The sequence below is a fragment of the Myotis davidii genome, unplaced genomic scaffold (assembly GCF_000327345.1).
Source record: "Myotis davidii unplaced genomic scaffold, ASM32734v1 scaffold332, whole genome shotgun sequence".
Taxonomy (NCBI): Eukaryota; Metazoa; Chordata; class Mammalia; order Chiroptera; family Vespertilionidae; genus Myotis; species Myotis davidii.
In genome coordinates, this window is record NW_006285779.1 from 1,430,324 (window position 1) to 1,451,190 (window position 20,867).

Consider the following 20,867-nt stretch of genomic DNA (forward strand, 5'->3'; position numbering starts at 1 on the left):
GTAGCTATTTTGCAAATAGATAACTGTAGAACATAAGAGAGCTAAAAACCTCTAAGTGTGTTTATATTTTAATTGGCCATGTTTTATTTATTTTTTTAATATATTTTATTGATTTTTTACAGAGAGGAAGGGAAAGGGATAGAGAAATAGAAACATCGACGAGAGAGAAACATCGATCAGCTGCCTCCGGCACACTCCCCACTGGGTATGTGCGCGCAACCAAGGTACATGCCCTTGACTGGAATCGAACCTGGGACCCTTGAGTCCGCAGGCCGATGCTCTATCCATTGAGCCAAACCGGTTTCGGCAGCCATGTTTTAATTAAAGATTATCATGAGTTTCTTTTTTTAAAAAAATATATTTTATTGATTCTTTACAGAGAGGAAGGGAGAGGGATAGAGAAATAGAAACATCGACGAGAGAGAAACATCGATCAGCTGCCTCCTGCACACTCCCCACTGGGTATGTGCCCGCAACCAAGGTACATGCCCTTGACTGGAATCGAACCTGGGACCCTTGAGTCCGCAGGCCGATGCTCTATCCACTGAGCCAAACCAGTTAGGCATCATGAGTTTCTTTGAATGATACAGCTCTGTTGAATTGATGAAACTAAGGCCTTATAAAAGATATTATATTCATTATTAATTACTTAATACTCAAGTATTTCTAATGGAGCCAAGTTGTTTTTAAATCATTTTTATCACCTACTAGCCTCTGTATTATTAATTGAGCATTTAAACTTTTTATTTCATTTTTCATAGTTTCTTTTATAACAAAAAATAAAATCAGTATATGGTACAATTTAATCTCTCTTCTTCCTTAAATCTTACAGTTTTTGCAAACTTTGCTGATGAAAGAGGGAGGATGAGAGATGAACTCATTCATAAGTTCCTGTATGAGATAGAGCACTCTCTGTCCTCTGCAGTGTTGGACTTCCAAAGTCGCATAATATACGGTTTCTGTAAAGACGTGCCGTACATCTGCTGCTATTGTCTTCCTGAAAAAGTAGGCCAAAACTTAAGCTTGCCATCATTTATGTTAGCAATCAAGATTGACACATGGTATTACTTAGACTTGGTCCATGCTTTAACATTATAGTCCAGTTAACAAATGGCTTTATTATAGTACATCATTTCCTTGAACACGACTTGTTAATCCATCAAAATATGTTGCAGCAACCTCACACTTGTGTTACATATATCATACTTGTCAGATAAATATACAGATGACATAATGTTAGTTTAGTGCCTTGAAAAAATAATCAAATATTAGAAAATATACCCCACAGGTGTCCGGGGCTACAGAATTGATGATTTTTAGTGGAAATTTGTACTTAAATTCTAAGCAAAATTGTACAAAATAGAGACATGGGGAAATATTGTGGACCATCTTTTGGGGGGTTGAGGGAATGGGATTGCTGAGGTTGGGAGGGAGTAGGATTGGTGGGGACAAGAGGGGCAGGGCATTCCAGACAAAAGTCACAGTGTGTGCAGAGGCTTGGAGATGGGAGTATGTGAAACACATAGGGGGTTTATTGAGCAATTTATTTTGACTTGAGCATGGGGTTATATGAAAATGATTTGTGAGAAATATTGTCAGTATAGTGTGGGATCTTTATTGGTAACTAACATATAAAGACTTTTCTTAGTTGGTCAAAATGAACTTTTATTTGCAAACAAAGATCAAAAATGTGATACAAATACAGATGCCTACTTTGTATCAGTTTATTTCCAGTGACTGAGTTTGCACATTTGAATCTGACTGTGTATGCACAACTGCAAACCCTAAGATGTGCTCCCCTGGTCTTTCCTGTAATGCAATCATTTTCTTTGATTGGCAGGAACATAGTGGCATTTTCATTCTCAAGCCATACCAAAAAGTGCAGAGCAAACAATATGGACCTGGAGTGCTCTCTCTGTCTGGGCATGGATCGTGGCTCATAACAAGAGCTAAATGTGGAACTCTGTATATCCGAGACGTTAGCACTTTGGTAATCTTTTTTAAAAAAATTATGGGATGTTTATCTTGATCTCATATAAGGAGCAAAAACCCTTGGGAAAGGAATTGGAATTCTTTCTTTTTATAGTCTTTTAAGTTATAGGCATAACTTATTACCACTTAAGGGACCCTGACTTGAACATGAGGTGTTTTATGAGCTGAGGTTTAAGTTTCTGAGGGAGGAAACATCAACCAGGGACTAAGAACTGCAAAGAAAAAGCCGAGGGCAGGACTGCCAGCCCGGCTCCTCCACCACGTGGTTGTGTGTTGGAAACTCACTGAGCTTCAGATGCTCCTCTGTAACATTAGGGAAGCCTTGCTTGCTCTCACCAGTAGGATTCTGGCAAGAGCCAGTGGGAGGATGTAGGCAAAACTGTTTTGGCCACAGTGAATTGCTGTGCAAACCTTGGGATTATTGTTGCTATCTGCCTGTCCTGAAGGGCCTCTGGGCTGCTTGCTGCTGCCCCCACCTGACTCTTATGTGATGCTGGAACTGAGTTGTACTGGTCATCGGTATAATGTAATGCAGTCAGTGATTCCTATCCAGGGTTCACCCCACACATCTGAAGCTTCTCAGAGACCCACATGACACATGCCTGCTTGTCCAGATCAACTGGGCCCTGGTTGTGCCCATCCCGTTATTCTTGCTCACATGTGCAAGAAAGCGTATTTGGAACACAGTTGGGCAAAAGTGTTATTATTATTATACAGGAAAAACCTTAAATCCCTTAGAGATTACTTTTGAGTGAACAATTTGCAAACTCTGTTACACTGTGTCTTACTCAAATGATTTATAATGTACAAGACAAGTGATAGTGGCTTGATATGGCAAGATGTCAAAGATTTGGGGGTTATTTTATGTAAAGTACCTACTATATGAGGTTATTATCCGTGGCAGCATTGTTTGTGAAACAATCTAATGTCCATCAACAGAGGGCTGGATGAGTAAATGATGGTACATAAACAATACATAAGTAAATTGTGGAATATTACACAACTGTAATACAGAATGAGACAATCTTTATGCAACAATATGGAAAGAACCCCAAGAACACTGTTAGGGAAGAAAAGCAAGGTGCATAATATAGGTATTATACTATAATTTATGTTTTAAAAAGTCTATAAACATTTATTTGCATAAAAATATCTGAATTGTTGAAGGTATTGCCTTTGGGAGGTGGTTGGGGAATGCTGACATGAAAAGTTCACTGCATGCAATTTTATAGTCTTTTAAATTTTGAGCCATTTAAATGTATTACCTATTCAAAAAGTTTTAAAAAAAAATTAAGGTATTAAGTTTTGAGAAAACCAGTATGACACAAAAATCCCAGTTTTTATTTGTTTTTATTTTTTTACTTTTTAATATATTGTATTGATTTTTTACAGAGAGGAAGGGAGAGGGATAGAGAGTTAGAAACATGGATGAGAGAGAAACATCGATTCAGCTGCCTCCTGCACACTCCCTACTGGGGATGTGCCTGCAACCAAGGTACATGCCCTTGACTGGAATCGACCCTGGGACCCTTGAGCCAAACCGGTTTGGGCAGAAATCCCAGTTTTTAGCCCAGGGGCTTAAACTGTTATCCTGTGTACCAATTAGTGATGTGTTTGGATTCTAATTAAACTGGTATGACTAACATCCTCCATGTGGGGCATGTTATCCTTTTTTCAAAAAAAATATTTTTATTGATTTCAGAGAGGCAGGGAGAGTTAGAGATAGAAACATCATGATGATAAGAAAGACTCATTGATCGGCTGCCTCCTGCATACCTCCGACTGGGGATCGAGCCTGCAACCGGCGCATGTGCCCTGACTGGGAATCAAACTGGTGACTTCTTGGTTCCTGGGTTGATGCTCAACCACTAAACCACACCAGCTGGGCGAGCATGTTAACCTTTTTTTTTCTCACTGTGCCCATCACCCTCTCTTATCGCACTCAGCCTCTTTGCACATAAATAGAACCTGCCTAATTATTGAAGTCATATAAATTTGCCCCTCTGCTTGCTCAAGACCCCTCCCTTAACTTCATAGCTTTCAGCAAGTCATTTGCTTCTCTGTGTCTGATTTTCCTATTATACATTGATGATGATAATCCCTCTCCTTCCATACTACCACAAATGGGAGAATGACTCAGTATTGGTGAACGTTTTTGGACTAGGGATTTGCAGTGCTCTGTATCACCCGGAGGCTACTTCCATACCAACTGAAACGCTGTTAACAAATAGAAAAAGATTTATCAACAAGCAAAGTACACGTAACCCCCTTAGAAAAACCATGCGATAGAATTGTTGGTAATTTTTGCACTTTGTTCCTAAAACTATTAAGGAAACACTTGTTCGGTGTCGGAGTCATTCTCACCAGGGGCATGGAATTCAGTCAGTGAGAATTTCATTGGATGGACAAACCATTCTGGTGAATGGGAGAGATGATGGCACCCTTGTTTGCCTAAGATGGAGGTACGTACAGTAAACAGTAAGCAACCTCACATGGCATGTTTTAAAATAAAGACTTTGTTTTTATTTAGGTACAGCAAAGCCAACATAACAGGAGACAAATGCCATTGAAAAGATTGTTATACTCACAGATCCCAAGGTGGGGGGGGGGGAATGCCATGCTTTTGGGGGCCCACATGGGGTACCACCAAGGTAGGTAAGGAGGCAGAGGAAGCAGGAAAACCATGGGCAAGAGCCTTTATTATGGTTTCCATGGGAAGGAGCAGACAGATTTAGGATTGACTAGTTTGGATAATTTCAGTGGATTCTGGGGCATAGGGACTCCTAGTTGTCTGATACTTGGCCCTGAGATTATTAGGATCAGGAAACAGTGGCCCTGTGTATGGAATCCCAGTGGAGGTGATGGTTGGGGTGTGGGGTTCTGGATTTGTTGTTTTGGATTTGAAAGGTGGGCTGCTGTGTGAGTTGTTGTCTATCTCCAGGAATTGGCTAGCCCTGGGAGGGTAGTCCCTTCAGGGTCAACATGACCCAAAATGTCAAAGCATCAAAAGATAAGATGAGGAAAAACATGGTTAATATGTATGAGATTATCAGTCCTCTCTTTTATGACACCTGTTGGAAGAGTACAAGAATTGAGGACAATTTTGAAGAATACATACTTTAAAAACTCCTGTTTATCCCTAAAAATACTTCCATGGATATGTATGTAAGTGTACACACAAAGAGACTAACTTTCCAAATTATACTTTGCTTAAACAATATAATTTATTTACTAGTAGACTTTGATTAGACTAAAATTAAAATTCTAGAACTGCAATCTTGAAATCTCTGTTATTTATATCATGTATTTCCATGTGTTTCATCTTGCTTTCTGGGGATTTTTCATTTTCTTTCTGGTCATCCTTGTTACCATGGTTATTCATGCCATTTGCTGTTCTTTGTCTAGTCATTTATATCTATTTTAATGACCCATAACAGCTTCCTCTACTATTTTCCAGTAGATGGCGCTGATTCGCAAGATTTTTTTAGCTCTGTGATCTAGTGGACTTCCACAGCATCCGTAGGATAGTATAGGCATGCTGCTTGCAGGTAGGGTTTGTTTTGCCCTCGCTGTAATGGTGACCCCTGACCTCGGTGGGGTCCTGCTCCAAGTACCCAAACTGGGGTTCACTCACAGAGGGAAATAGGAGTCCTACTTCAATAGTTCTTGGTTTACAGATAATATGCTCCTCAACTGGACTCGAGGGCAATTGGAGGCAAGTTTTGGGAGCCCAGGGGGTAGGACTCTGTGGTTCCATTTGTTTGTCTGAAACACCATCACTGGCCCCACAGTGGAGAGCTCCATGGCAGAAACCCGGGCTCTATCAAGCATCTGCTGACTCTCGCACTCCTCACCCTGCTGGGCTGCCCCCCACAGCGTTGTGTTCTTCCAGGCCAAAGGAAGCACCTGCTACCACTGGCTTCCTCCCCTCCCCAAGCTAAGCCATGGCTACTTCTGCAGGCTGTCTGCACTTTCCTCCCTCCTCATCTCCCTATTTAGTCCCAGTTGCCCACCTTTAGATGTTTCCATGCACAGGTATCTCAGGCCTGCCTCTATATTAAGCAGGGGATTCTTTGTTGAATTATAGTTGGTTACCTTGTAATTTCAGGGGGAGAGGCCAAGGGGATCTCTCATGCCACCATTTCTTTGATGTCCTAGAATTCTAAATAAACAAATACTACTGAAGCGTGCAGATGATGACCAGGGCCAGAGAGCATGAAGGTGATAGCCTGGACTTTAAATGTTGCCTTGTTTGATCTGCCAGTGGACATCACTAGTCAGTGCCTCATGTGGTCAAAGCAATAATAAAACATGGCCTTTCACATTTGAAAATGTTAGATATTGTGGAGATTTTATATCATAATAATTTTGTGAGCCACTTAGTTCAAAGACTGATTTGAATACTGCAGCATCATGCTCATTTTATTCTTAGACTCTTAATTAATTTGTATTTTATATATGTCCTAACATATCCTTTATAGTCAGTGAACAAATAGCATCTCAGGTAACAGCAAACAATATAGTTTTCTTTAAGCCCTATTTATGGAAGTAAAGACATTTCCACCTATCATAGTTAATTACTTTCGACTCAAAGCAAAGTTGACTTTGAAATCTTAGTCCAGGACTTACTAGCTTGTAACCTCAAACAGATGACAGCCCTTATATAACGATGCTATTCAAGGTGGGGCCTGTAGCACCTGTGAGCTTGTTATAAATGCACTAGAGGCCCGGTGCACAGATTCATGCACGGGTGGGGTCCCTCAGCCTGGCCTGTGCCCTCTCACAATCTGGGACCCCTCAGGGGATGTTGGACTGCCAGTTTGGGTCCAAACCCTGCCGCTCGGTGGTGCTGCTGTGGAGGCAGGAGAGGCTCCCGCCCCTGCAGCTGCGCTCACCAGCCATGAGCCCTGCTTCTGGCTGAGCAGCACTCCCACTGTGGGAGTGCACTGACCAGCAGGCGGCAGTTCCTGCATTGAGCGTTTGCCCCCTTGTGTTCAATGTGCGTCATAGCGACCGGTTGACCAGTCATTCAGGTCGTTCTGGTCATAACAGTCGCTTAGTCTGTTACATATAGATATTCTTGGGCCCCACCCAAACTTTCAGCATCAGAATCTTTGTGGGTGGGGCCCAGAAATTTGTTTTAATAAATCGTCCAGGTGATGCTGATGTTTCCAAAATGTGCTGGTGGACTGAGTGGAAGTAAGGTTTCCCTCAGTGGGGATGGGGACTCTGAGGACTGAATGTGCTGATGTATGTGCAGCAGTGCAGCACCTCGTACATTCCCAGGGTTCAACCAGAGGAGTGGCTCTTCTGTGTCATGACCAAGGCAAGTACCGAGTACATGTAGGGCAAGGCTACGCAGGCAGCATGTGAAGAGGTCACCCAAATAAGTCCAGGGGCTTGTCATGTCCTGGAGCCTATGAATGAGCTCTAAGAAGTAAAGTCCTAACAGGGCACTTCAGAGAATTGCCCACATATTTCTTTGTGTGGAAATGGTTGTGTGCCTGGAAATATACTGCTAAATGTGATATTTGTGATTTTATAGCTTGTGTGTTCTCTTTTTTATTAATATAGGCGGTTTGGAGGAAGCATAGCCTGTGACATTCTTCAACATTGCCAGCATGTTTTAGCTTCTCTGAGCAGCACCATTGATGATGAGAATGTTTATTTAAGTATGAAACTAAGGGAGTCCATGGATGTGGAACCTGAACAAACAGTTGAGTTACAATATAGTTTTTTTTTTCTCTCTCTCTTTCTGTCAACATAAGAAATGGCCAAACCTGTAAAGAATTTTTGTAGGCATTTATTTGAGCCAAATTGGCAATTTCCAGGAAGCAAGATCTCAAATGCTCCACAGACAGACAGCTTCACAGTTTCTTTTATGCATCACAAATTAGGGAGGGAGCTAAGGAAGATTATATGACAGCAAAAAAAGCAAGGCAGGGATTGGATTATAGGATCGTTAACAAGACAAGACTATGTCCTCTGTTGGGACATAACAAAAACAATGGACAAGGCTTGCTTAAGGCAAAGATAAACCTTTTACTGAAGAAGTTATATGCCTGGGGACTTTGGAAACTGCCCATCATGATCTGCCCAGTTAGGGATTTATGATCAGAGCACTCTGTGAGGTTACTTTCCATCGAATCCCTTTTCAACCACACCTCCTTTCTTTTTAAATCAGCCATCAGTTTGCAGTTATAGTTTTCTTTAAGCAGAGATTTAGTAATTTTCCTTTTTATCCAGGTACACCATGATTCTCAAAAAGAGCGTGAGCTAAATGTGACCGAAGAGAAAATATTTAGCCTTTCTCAAAGCAATGGCAAACATTATACCTCAGAACTTATTCAAACCATAGTATAAGATCAAACTTGCCTGGAAAAAAAAATTCTTACTACCAATTCTGGTGCTTATTCAAAGTGATCTCGCTCCTATACTTTTATGTCACATACGGTATTTAGGAAGTATCTGGCCTGAGAACAACATTCATTCATTCATTCATTCAATCAATCATTTAACAAATATTTATTGAGCACAATATGCTGGGCTGTGGGGAGTATAGGCATGAACAACATAAAAATGTTTCTGCTTTCATGAAGCTTACATTCTAATTGAGGGTTGGGAGTGAGCAGAGAGGGTAAATAAGCACATAAATAAGAAAAGTAGATAGTAACAAGATCTATTTGGTGAACAAAAATGGCTTGGTGTGATTGTGTTTGGCTGGAATAGCCTCTCCACGAAGACATTTAAGTTGAGACCTGAATTAAAAAGAGGGTGCCCACATGCAACATGGATGGGGCAGAAGTCCTCAGTGCAAAGGGGAAGAAGAGTTGGATATGCCTGAGGACCTAAAATAGGCCTATGCAGTTAAAGGGAACATGAGAGAGAAAGGTAGGAAATGAGGTCCTACCTGGGAAAAGGCCTGGTAACAAAGGGCTTTGTAAACCAGATAGAGTTTAGATTTAATTTGACATTTAATAAGAACCTATTAAAGTGTTCGGAGGAGAGGATTTACAAGATCTTATTTACATTTTTGAAATAATTACTTCCACTGTGTGGAGAATGTTTCCTGTAGGGGACAAGAGTGGAATTAGTAGATTAGTTAGGAGGCTATGCCAGAGATCCAAATAACAAGGATGGATGTGGAGGAGTATTGTGGAGAGAAGTAGTTTTTACTTGAAAAACTATGCAGGTGGTGATATTATTTGTGAACATGGGGACGACTGTGGGGCGGGGAACGTCTTTGGGGAGAAAGAAGGGAATCTGAAATCAGTTACTAATGCCAATCTTCAGAAGCCACGCAGAGATACAAAGTAGGCCATTGGATAGATAAGCCTTGAGTTCTGAAAATAGGCCAGGACTGGAGATGTTGATTTGAGAGTCAAGGGCATGTGGATGGAATTTAAAGCCAAAAAAAACGGTAAAGTCATCATGGAAGAGCGAATGGTAAGAAACAGAAGGGATCAGGACAGAGCATCTTCTAGACATCCAGGAAAAGAATTTAGGGAGGCAAAGGAGAATGAGAAGGGGCAGACAGTGAGATTACAGGAGGGTTAGGAGAGTGGACATCCCAAACTCTTTCAAGACATTTTGCTGCAAAAAGAGACTAGAAAGGGGGTGGTACCTGAAGTGGGGATGTGATGGTCAATGGAGAGTGGCCTTCCTAGGACAGGAGATACCAGCACACATTTGGGAAAGATTCTGTAGAAGAAATGAATGATGCAGAAGGGCAATGGGATTTTTTTTTTTTTTTTTAAGTATAAAGGCCTCGAGAAGGAGGACAAGATTAAGATCCTAAATCCAAATTGTGGAGCAGGCCTTGACTAGCAGGAGCATTTGGCCTACGGTAACACGAAGAAGCAGAGAGTGTTTTGGTGAACATGTGATCCTTTCTTCTTTCTCAGTGCAAAGTGTAGCTGATGTGAGGACAGACAGGTGGAATTAAATTAATAAAACATTGCATGTTGGGTAGGCAACAATTTTGGCATTATTTTTTTTAAATGCAACAAGTGCAAAGGAATTCAAAATAAGTATATGAAGTAGGGTGGGAGGAAGAGAACTTGATGAATTTTAAATTTAAGAAATGTCTGTCTTTTTCTAAGGAACATGAGGAAGTAAAGACAAGCATTCACTCGTCGTCACAAGAGGAATTCATCCTATTTGTTAATAAGAAGGAAGTTTCCTGGTTAGAACGAAAAAGCCAAGAAGTATGTATAAAATATGGGAGAGTTTGAAATAATGCTTTGTAGGTATGCCAAATAGATTAGTTTCCTATGATAACCTGCTGGAAAGTAGAATGAGATACTACTTGGCAGAGCATACCATCATACAAGTGTAACCTTCCTGAAAGCAAACAAACACCCCCCCCAAACAGCCCGATATTTTAGATAATATGTGAGCTTTAAGAATTATACTTAAGCTGATATGAAACCTAACAAAGCTGTCCAGGTAACCCAAAGCAAAGAATGAAGTGTGATACCTCATGCCGGAGGGAAGTTTAGGGGATCTGCACAGGTGATGAAAGAAAAGAGTGGGCCAAGAACAGGAAAAGGGACAGCCTGGCTTCAGATGTGCAGGATGGTGACAAAGGTAGTAGTAGCTCATGTCTGGATTTAGCCTGCTTATCTAGTCTCACTGATTTTCCTTTGTCGACTATTCTCTAATTTTTTACTACTTAATTATTTTCTTTCCATTGGCCTTATAATTGACTGGAAACTACTATGTTGCCTCAGCCAACATAATAGAAGTTGACTTAAGCAAGGTATTGCCGTAGTGTTACTTCGGGTACACTTTTATATTATTAGTCTTTAAAAATTTTGTTTCTAGAGAAGTGCTATCTATTATGTATCTGTCTATGTACCTGTGTCTATATCTGTATATATATATACATATATCATTTGCCTCTCTATCATTTTTCTTGCCTGTTTAAGTGATAAACTTATTTCATTTCAGGCCATTGAAAAAGAGGTTAAACTGTTTTCCAACAAAAGGAAAGAGATAAAAAGAGGAATCAAAGAACTTGCTAAAATTGTAAGTGTTGTGATTTCATATGCTAATATATTTGACCCTCCGTCTAAAATCACTTTTTGAAGTTTATTTTGTTCAATACAGCATGAGAAGCTATATCCATTTTCTTTTCTGCCTGTATGCAGTAAGCTCAGTTTTCTGAAATTCTTCAACAGGGTAGAAATTTTACCATACTGTACTATATATAAACAGTGGTTTTCTTCTCTATGTCTTTTCCAAATACTTTATCTTATTTTCTAATAATTATTTTAATGAAAGTTGTGTGTTTACAATTTTACAAAGTAAGTAATGAGTTACATAATTAAAAATAAGGTTTTAAAGCAGTGCCTGCCCTACTTTTTTTCACTATGACTCCTATACTCTGGAGACTGTTTTCAATTCTTCAGGCTTTTCTGCTTGATCTCATCCCAGGTAGAGGAAAAGAGCATGAGGTGTGCATGGGGAAAATCTAGAGGTGGCCCTTATTATTTGATTGAACCACATGAAATTGCTGTTTTATATGGTTCAGCCTAATATACTACAAGTATTTTGTCTTCTCAACTTTTATAATGTGCCTTTTTAAATGCAGAATTTAAAAATTATGACCCAAGTGTATTGATCATTTTATTTATAGCTTTTGTTTTTGGTGTCTGATTTTAAGAGGGCTTCCAAAGTTTCACATATTTTTTTCTAATACCCTTCATTTCACCTGTAATTTATTTTCATAAATGGTATAAGGTGTGGAGCTAACTTTATATTTTTCAAGTAAATAGCCCATTTCATCAGTGCTTTTTATTGAGCAGACGATCCTTTCTCCACTGATTTGCAACTCCTCCTCTATTAATCCCTGGAGTCCCAGGTATATGAGATTGTTTCTGAACCCTCCATTCTGAAATTGAGTATTGATCTTTTCCTGAGCTAATTCCAAACTATTCTGATTGTTATAACTTTATGAAATATTTTTATATCTTGAAAGTAATTCTCCCTTTGCTCTTCTTTTACAAAAAAAATCTTGACCTCTTTATGCACACTTTTTTTTTTGCAACTTATTTGCTCTGTATGTAGAGGACATGTCCTTGGAGTTCCCTTCCTTGCACACTTTTTCATTTGAATTTTAAAGTCAGCTTGTCAAGTTCCATGAAAAACTCTGATTTGATTTTGATCAAGAATAAAATATTGCTCATAGTATGATTTGCGGAGGAATTTGTTATGTAAAAATTATATATATATATAATATATACATTTATAATATAAATCTTATATGTAATATGCATTATATAAATGTAATATATAAGCATATATCTATTTAATTTCTTTAAAATATTCTTTAGTGAGGTTTTATAGTCTAAAAGTGACTATAATTTTCTTATTAAGGTTATATTTTAAGTATCTCATAATGTTTTGCTTTTGTGAATGGAATATTTTTCTATTACATTTTCTAATTGGTTATTACTGCTATATATGAATGCTATGATTTTACATCTGATAACCTTGCTGAATTCTCTCTTCTTTAAAGTAATATTTTTATTGATTTCAGACAGGAAGGGAGAGAGAGGGAGAAATAGAAACATCAATGGTGAGAGAGAATCATTGATTGGCTGCCTCCCACACGCCCCCATGGGGATTGAGCTCGCAACCTAGGCATGTGCCCTTGATCAGAATTGAACCTGGGTCAGTTCAGTCGGCAGGCCAGCGCTCTATCTACTGAGCCAAACCAGTTAGGGTTAAATTCTCTTTTTAGTTCTACTATTTTATCAGTTGATTTTTTTGGATTGTGTAGGTATACTATCAGATCTTCTGAAAATCACATGTCTCTTCCTTATCAATCTTTATACTTCATTTCTTTTTCTTGTCATATGGCAAGGGCTTCTAATATAATAGTGGTCACGACCAGAAACATGCATGTCTTCTTTCTAAACTTAACAGGAATGCTACTAGCTTTTAAGTGTGATGCTTGCTGTAGCTTCTGTCCCTTATTACCTAAGAGTTTTTATTGTGAATTTTATTATGAAATTGATCAAATGCCTTGTATTCCTCAGATAGACTTTGGTCATTTTAAGTAATACACCAGATTCCGTTTGCTAATATTTTATTTAGGATCTTTGTTATTTCTATTCATAAGTAATATTGGTCTAATTTTCTTATACTTCTTTTGTCTCTCACTGATGTTTCTCCCCCCTCTCCTTCCTCTCTTTCTAATATCAATAAAAACATATTTTTAAAAGGCAAGAAAATAATAATATAATAAATCCCATTGCCAATATTATTTCATATAGACCTCTACCCACAAGCCCCTTCCCTGGTTATTTTGAAGTAAATTTCAGATATCATATCATTTCATCTTTAATTATTTAAATGTGAACCTCCAAAAGATAAAAACTCTTAAAACACATAGCTATAATAGCATTAGCACACCTAAATATCAATAATTCCTTAATATAATTTAATGAAGTAATGTCTTTGTAAATTTTGTTGGTTATTAATAGATGAATGAGCTTTTAAGGATTAAACTTTAAAACTTAAATTATCACAATAAGCACATAACCTACTTTATTCAGTAGTTATATTTAAATAAACAGAAACTTTATTTTTTTATCTAAGGGTTGGAAAACTGTGTCTTTAAAATTTAATTCTTCACTTGTCACCATCCTTTCCTATTTTAAAATTCAGGTTCTGAAGATGATGGAAGAAAATGAAGCAGAAGATCATATTGCAAAATTAGAGGAACGGGAATTTGGCCTGGATCTGGACGAACTGGACCGGCTTCAGAAAGAAAGTGAGAGAGAAGTGGCAGAGGTATGGAAAAATCTGATTTAAGCACTACAGTAAAGGAAGCAGAGAGAAAATAGGAAAACTTTTCTAGAATTATGCAAATAAAACAAAAAGTTTTCCAGCACACACTATGAATAAAGCAAACCTAGTGTATATGGGTGGAACAAGTCAGAGAATTATTGAATTTGGGGGTTAGGGGAAAGAAGACCATCCAGGCCAGCCAGACATCTGATGTCTGTCTCTCTTCCATGATATTCATACCAAACATCTTCCACCATGTGTTTGAACATTTTTAGACATCCCCTCAGCCACTTCATGTCAACCTTAATTAGAGTTGAAATCTTTCTCTCTATACTCACTGATTCTTCTATTCTCTGGGCACCATCAACTCGATGGCCATTCTGAAAATGGTTAGAGAAGATTAGTAATTACCATGGTATCTTCTATTGTCTCAGCTAATTATCCCAGCTCCTATGACCATAATATAATGTAGTTTGAATAGCTTCATCACCATCACATAGTTTTTCTCTGATTTCATTATTTTTAAAGCTGGCACCCACAAAAGAATTCCAATTATTATCTGTCCAGTTTAGAGAAAAGCGTAAACTGAAACATCTACATTACAAAATTCTGTACTTCCATTAATTAAGCCTTTGCATCTTTTTGTGGCAGTCCCATCACATTGTTTACTCATATTTATTTTATTTTAGGTAAAATCCCTAATTGTGTTTTATATAGGATGTTCTTAAGTTACCTCTTTCTCAACATGCATGGTATATTTGATTTTTTGAGTGTACATGTGTAAACACATTTCCCCCTCTAAACAAGAGAATGAAATATAGCTGGATTCAAGGACATTTAAGTGAATTACATAGTTGGTTAAACAATTACACAGAGACTGATGTCTCTAGGAGAGAGGTTTCCAATGATATGCATCAGGACTCTGTCCTGTTAAACATGTTTATTAATGATTGGGGTGAATATGTAGAAATGAGGCAGATTTGTCAAATTGAGGGACATGGTGCTGAGAATAAGTGAAAATTTATTTGGATAACAGAATCAAGATCAAAAGGACCTCAACAGACTGACTCGAGGAGATAAAATGTACCTGAATAATCATTTATCTATCCATCAATTCATTCCACAAAGCTTATTGAATACCTATTTTGTGCCAAACACTATTGTAGGTGCTGGGAATCCTATATAATAAAGAGCTAATATTCAAATGGTCGTCATGCCCTCACGCCATCACAGCTCAGAAATTCAACACTAGGGAGAGAGGAATGGGGACCAGCCAGGCACAAATGAGCTCGCAAGAGAGGAATGGGGACCAGCTTATCACAAATGAGCTCACAAGAGAGGAATGGGGACCAGACAGGCTGTGGCCCGGGAGAGGGACAAGCTGCCCACCTGTGATCCCGGGTGCCAGCAGCTGCTTCTGTGCCTGCAGCCCGGGAGAGGAACAAGCCGCATGCCCCACGGTCCTGGGTGCCAGCGGCTGGGGCTGCAGCCTGGGAGAGGGACAAGCTGCCAGCCCCGCAGTCCTGGGCACCAGCGGCTTCACCTGTGCCTGCGGCCTGGGAGAGAGACAAGCTCCCCGCCCTGTGGTCCTGAGTGCCTGCAGCTGCAGCCCAGGCAAAGCTGTGCACCAATGGTCCCCTGCGGCTGTGGCCGGCCCGGGCGAAGCCAGCCCGGGTTCTAGCAGTTAGGGGCGATCAGGCCAGTAGGGGAGAAGTTAGGAGTGATCAGGCAGCCAGGCAGAGGTGGTTAGGGGTGATCAGGCAGACAGGCAGGTGAGTGGTTAGGAGCCAGTGGTCCCAGATTGCGAGAAGCAGTTGAACATCCCCTGAGGCGTCCCGGATTGGAGAGGTGCAAGCCGGACTAAGGGACCCCTCCCCCATGCATGAATTTTGTGCACCAGGCCTCTAGTCTTATATAATAAAAGCCTAATAAGCAAATCAACCAAACAGCAGAACAACCGGTTGCTATGACGCACACTGACCACCAGGGGCAGATGCTCAATGCAGGAGCTGTTCCCTGGTGGTCAGTGAGCTCCCACAGAGGGAGCGCTGCTTAGCCAGAAGCCAGAGTGCAGCAACAGTGGCAGGATCCTTTCCCACCTCTGTGGCGGCATTAAAGAGCAGTGAGCTGAGTGGTAAGGAGCAGCGAGCAGGTGTGTGGTAAGGAACAAGGGGTCTTGGATTGCGAGAGGGTGCAGGCCAGGCTGAGGGATCCCCCCGAGTGCAAGAATTTTGTACGCTGGGCCTCTAGTCTATTTATATAAAAGCCTAAGCAATCCGCCAACTGGCTGGTAGCTATGATGCACACTGACCACGAGGGGGAAGACACTTAATGCAGGAGCTGCTGAGCTGCAGCGACTTGGAAGCTGCGATTCTCAGGTGACACACCCAGAACCAGAGAGGAGGGAGCCTGATTCCAGGGTGCGTCACCCGAGAACCACCCTCTCACTATCCAGGACCCCTCAGGGGATGTCGAAGAGCCAATTTTGGCCCAATCCCTGCAGGCCAGGCCAATGGACCCCACCAGGCCTCTAGAACAGTAAATAAAACAGATAGGTCCCACCTACATAGGGCTAATCTAGTGGAGAAGACAGACAATAATAAACAAACCTCTCTATATTGTGTGATTAAATCAAACTGGATGCTGTGATGTATGTGGGAGATCCACTTCTGTAGTCAAAGAATAGCACTTTAAAGGGGTGATATTTCAGTTGGGAACTAAAACAAGAGAGGGGACTGGCTATGCAAAGTTCTGGGGAGAGAATATCGGGCAATGGTAGCAGCAAGAACAAAGGCCCTGAGGCAAAAGTGGCTTAGAGTACTCCAGGAAGAGAAAGGCAGACAGGCTGTAGCACAGTGGGCGAGAGAGCCTCACTGGATGTGGGAGAAGTAGGCAGAGGCCAGCTCTCAAATCCTTGTCTATTACGGTAAAGAATTTCACTTTTTTAATTAAAAGTGCAATAGGAAGCTGTTGAAAATGATCCCATTTTTATCATAACAAAATAAGCACCAATTTAGGGGCTTTTTGAATGTTATTTGGTCTTGCAACAATCCAAAAAGATAGGTTTTTGTTTTCCCCACTTGCAGAAACTTCAGGGCTAGAGTCACTTGGCTAAGATCCCACAACTAGGATCTGAGTAAGGAAGTGCCAGTCTGCCCACCAGGCTTCAGGCTCTTCCTCCTTGGCCCTGCCTTCACTCAGGCCTGGAATGTCCCTTCCTATTCTGGTACCGGGTTCTCCCAGCCCATTCAGCTGGACTGCTCTGCAGTGAGTGTGGGTTAGGTGCCTGTTCCCATTCTCACTCTAACGTTGCTTCTGTCTCCAAACTCACGCTGACTACCCAGTGCATCTGGGATCAGAGCAGCACTGTGTTGGAGAAAGAAGACCAAACTCCACCACTACTGAGTATGCAGCCATGACAGTTCGTGAATTTACAAATGAGATTTTATTTTTAAGAGGCCACATTTTCATTTTTATCTTTCCCTTCATCTGTGTTCTTCAAGATGAGAAAAGATGTGGAGATGCATAACCTAGCCAAGAGATATTTGGCTGAAATTATTAAAGAGGAATGCTGGAATTCAATGGCTGTGAAAGGCCGGGCTCTGAAGGTAACAGATATAACTGCAGGTATAAGGTACACGCCTTAACTTAGCCAGTGAGAAATTTCATTGAAAGTCTCATGGCAGAAAAAATTTTTAAAAAGAACTTTAAGAAAATCTATACATTAAAAAAGCATTCAAAGCATACCTTGCCCCTTTCTGTACTGAATTTTACCTGGATGTGTCACTTTTTCTTATCATTCTTCCCTCTCTGCTCAGTCTGTGTACTTCCAAGCTAGCATCTCTTAAGATTTGTCTTAGCATCTCTTTTCTCTATGACACTACCTGCATCCAAGTCTTCATATCTGTCTGTTTCAAAATGTCACTCACCATCCACACAGATTGAAAATTAAAAATACTATTTTTCACCTTTCTACCTGTGCCTGCCTTCACATTTTCTAAAGGACTGTTTTTCATGCTTTTTCATTGAGATTCCCATTTCCCTCTATGTGTAGGGTGACCCAAAGTCCAGTTTATACCTGTGATCCTAGAGTAACTATTAACAGCACCCTCTTCACTTTTAATTATGCTCCATACCCCATTTGGTTATGGTCAGACTACATTTATGTGATTGCATATTCCTCAAAAACAGAGTTTTGGACTAGATGATTCTTTATTGTGGATTGAATGTAGGATGTTTTGCAACATCCCTGGCCTCTATCTGCTAGACCCCAATACTCCCATTAGTAAAAATCAAAAGTGCCTCGAGATATTGCCAGCTGTCCTTGAGGGGCTGGAGAGGAGGGGGAAGGGCAAGCAACATCACTCCTAGTTGAGAACCACTGCTCCAGATGTAAATCCTTCACAAAACACAGCATTTTTAAACAAAGTTTACGCCCGTAATAATGGAATATATTGTTTTATTTTCAAGAAACTTTCAATTTCACTCATACATGATAACCTATGAATTAATTTTCATCAGGGGAAACATCCCCCACTCCATTCCAGATACACACACTTGCACTAACAATGGATTTCTTTTGTGTGTTTTTCCAACAAGTGCTTTCATATCCCTTACGTGGTTGAGAACTTCCCAATGAAAGAACGCACGGCAGAAGAGCTGAAAGAAGTGAAGAGGGTTTTGCAGCAAAGGAGGATTGAAACAGAGTGTTTGAAAGTACAATTTTAAATATATGTGTGTTTTTATAAAAGTGATATGTTTTACTTCAAAATCTACACACAGATTTGAGTTGGGATACAATTTAGAATAAATTTAGATATTGTCTGTATTTATATTTTCATTTCATATTAATTTGTAGAACATATCCTAATGAATATAGGAATCAAATCCACAGAGTCAAGAAGCCTGTATCCTACACAACACTGGCCAGCCTTTAAATGTGAGGATACAGCCCAGCCAGTGTGGCTTAGTGGTTGAGCATCAAAAGGTCACAGTTCTATTCCCTGTCAGGGCACATGCCCGAGTTACAGGCTGGATCCCCCGTGTGGGGCATGCAGGAGACAGCCCATGAATGATTCTCTCTCATCATTGATGTTTCTCTCACTTTCTCCCTTTCTCTTCCTCTCTGAAATCAATCAAAGTATATTTTAAAAATAAAAAAATAAATATAAAGCTATACTTTAAAAAAATGAGATTTGGGAATGAAATGTCCTACTCTTTTTATCTTCTCATCTCTCTAGGGATCGAATTAAGATAATTGATCAAAGATGAAGTAGTGTCTGTTTTGATGGAATTATGCTTTTTCCTAAAGCAATTCCAGCTTTTTACAAAGCAGCAATCTCTATCAAACCACTACAAAAACACTTGCCCCACTAGTGTAGTTTTGTTTTGACAAGAACCTTGCATCCATTATTTTTCTGAAACATAAAATTGTGTATGTGTGTTCCCCACCCCCGCCCCGCGTGGTTCAGGGTTCAGGATCTGGAAGAGGAGCCGCACACAAATGCAAGAGAGGAGACAAGAGATAATTTGGAAATACTGGGGGGCCGGGCGGGCAAGTCAAACTCAAGGGGAAGAACTACCGGTGCCCAGGCCTCACCAGCCTTTTATTCAACTTTGGTTAAGCATAAAACCCGTAGGCAGGTAATTGCAGTAACCAACAGGCTATCTTAAAGGTCAGTAAATATTAGAAGGATTTACTCTGAGACTATTTGATCAAGAAATAGCTTAAGCCCCCATTGTCTGGACTAGACAATCAGTGCATAACTCAGGCCCTTGCCGTGGGTTCAAGGGTCACCAGCATTCTGGGATCCTTGTTTGCACTTCTCTGCTAGTGAAGACAATGGGCGGCCTCCTGCATAAAATGAAGGTGCATTTAATTCTTCTTAACCTACCTACCAGTCCTATGTGAACAAGTTCCTTTGTAAACATGAAAAGGTGTATTTTTTTAATGCTTAAGTTCTAACAAAGACTCAAAATATTTACAAATAGCTATCATCCTGACAACAAAATATAAATATTACATACCAGCAAGGACAATTTCTACTCTTTTGACTTACTCATAGTTTATCAGTTTCCAAAGCTTTCATCTCTTCAGCAGTTTTAAGTCTACCCATCACTCTGAATTCAGTTGTTGACAGGACAATTTAACTTCTTTTTTAAAAACAAACACACATATTTTTGTTGATTTCAGAGAGGTAGGGAGAGGGAGAGAGAAATAGAAACAAAAAAAATGCGAGAGAACCACTGATCAGCAGACTCCTGCACATCCCCTTCTAGAAATCCAGCCCACAACCTAGACATGTGCTCTGACTAAAAACTGAACTGTAATCACTTGGTTCATAGGTCAACGCTTAATCACCAAGCTATACGAGCTGGGAGAATTTAACATCTTAAAGTGATTGTTGAAGCAATTAGGTTGTCACAAAGTTGCCCTTTAGAGAATTCTTATTAACTTCCATGTCACCTTTTTCTATATTTAGGTACGGAAGGAAATTATAGAGGTTCAGTCTGCTATGACCATGGTTAAAAAGCCTCGTCATGAAGACGAGGATGAAGAGGAGGAAGAAGACTTGACAGTAAAAGATACCAAGTTGCCCAATTACCTGCTTGGCAGTCTGTGTACTGATTTTGGGATACATGCCTCTTTGTTGTCAAGCCAATTGGAACTTCATTCCAGAGAGGAGAAAATCAACCAGATTATATTACTAAAAGTGGGTGAATTCTTTCTTTATCCCTGAAAATCTCTAAACATCCTCATGAGGTGTCTTACAAAGGCTCAAAAATTGACATCTCATGCCAATCAAGTGATGTCTTTGTATACACATAGGAATAACCAGATGTTCTTTAAATATCCACGTTCATTAAGCAAAGCTGTGTACAAGAGTTTCCTTCATCCATTTGGATTGGGTTCTGTGATAACAGATTTTCTAAAAAACACCTACACTGGCTGACACCACAAACAAATCATTCTTCTACTTAGATCTTCAATAAGCTCAAAGATAAAAGAAACCCTTGAATGCCATCTTCAAGGAAACCAGACGTCAATTAGGACCTCCTTGTATGATCAAGATGTG

General features: G+C 40.0%; 1 protein-coding gene across 1 annotated transcript in view; it reads left to right on the forward strand.

Moving 5' to 3' along the window:
- The window catches only part of CFAP43 (cilia and flagella associated protein 43), a 74,993-nt gene that overhangs the window by 31,725 nt on the left and 22,401 nt on the right, over nt 1–20,867 (forward strand). Inside the window, exons 14-23 of the mRNA XM_015559284.1 lie at nt 833–1,005; nt 1,841–1,990; nt 4,324–4,454; nt 7,567–7,708; nt 10,095–10,199; nt 10,945–11,022; nt 13,669–13,794; nt 17,295–17,399; nt 18,391–18,507; nt 20,274–20,504. Of these exons, the coding sequence (XP_015414770.1) occupies nt 833–1,005; nt 1,841–1,990; nt 4,324–4,454; nt 7,567–7,708; nt 10,095–10,199; nt 10,945–11,022; nt 13,669–13,794; nt 17,295–17,399; nt 18,391–18,507; nt 20,274–20,504 (1,358 nt within the window). The remainder of the gene's footprint in view (nt 1–832; nt 1,006–1,840; nt 1,991–4,323; nt 4,455–7,566; nt 7,709–10,094; nt 10,200–10,944; nt 11,023–13,668; nt 13,795–17,294; nt 17,400–18,390; nt 18,508–20,273; nt 20,505–20,867) is intronic.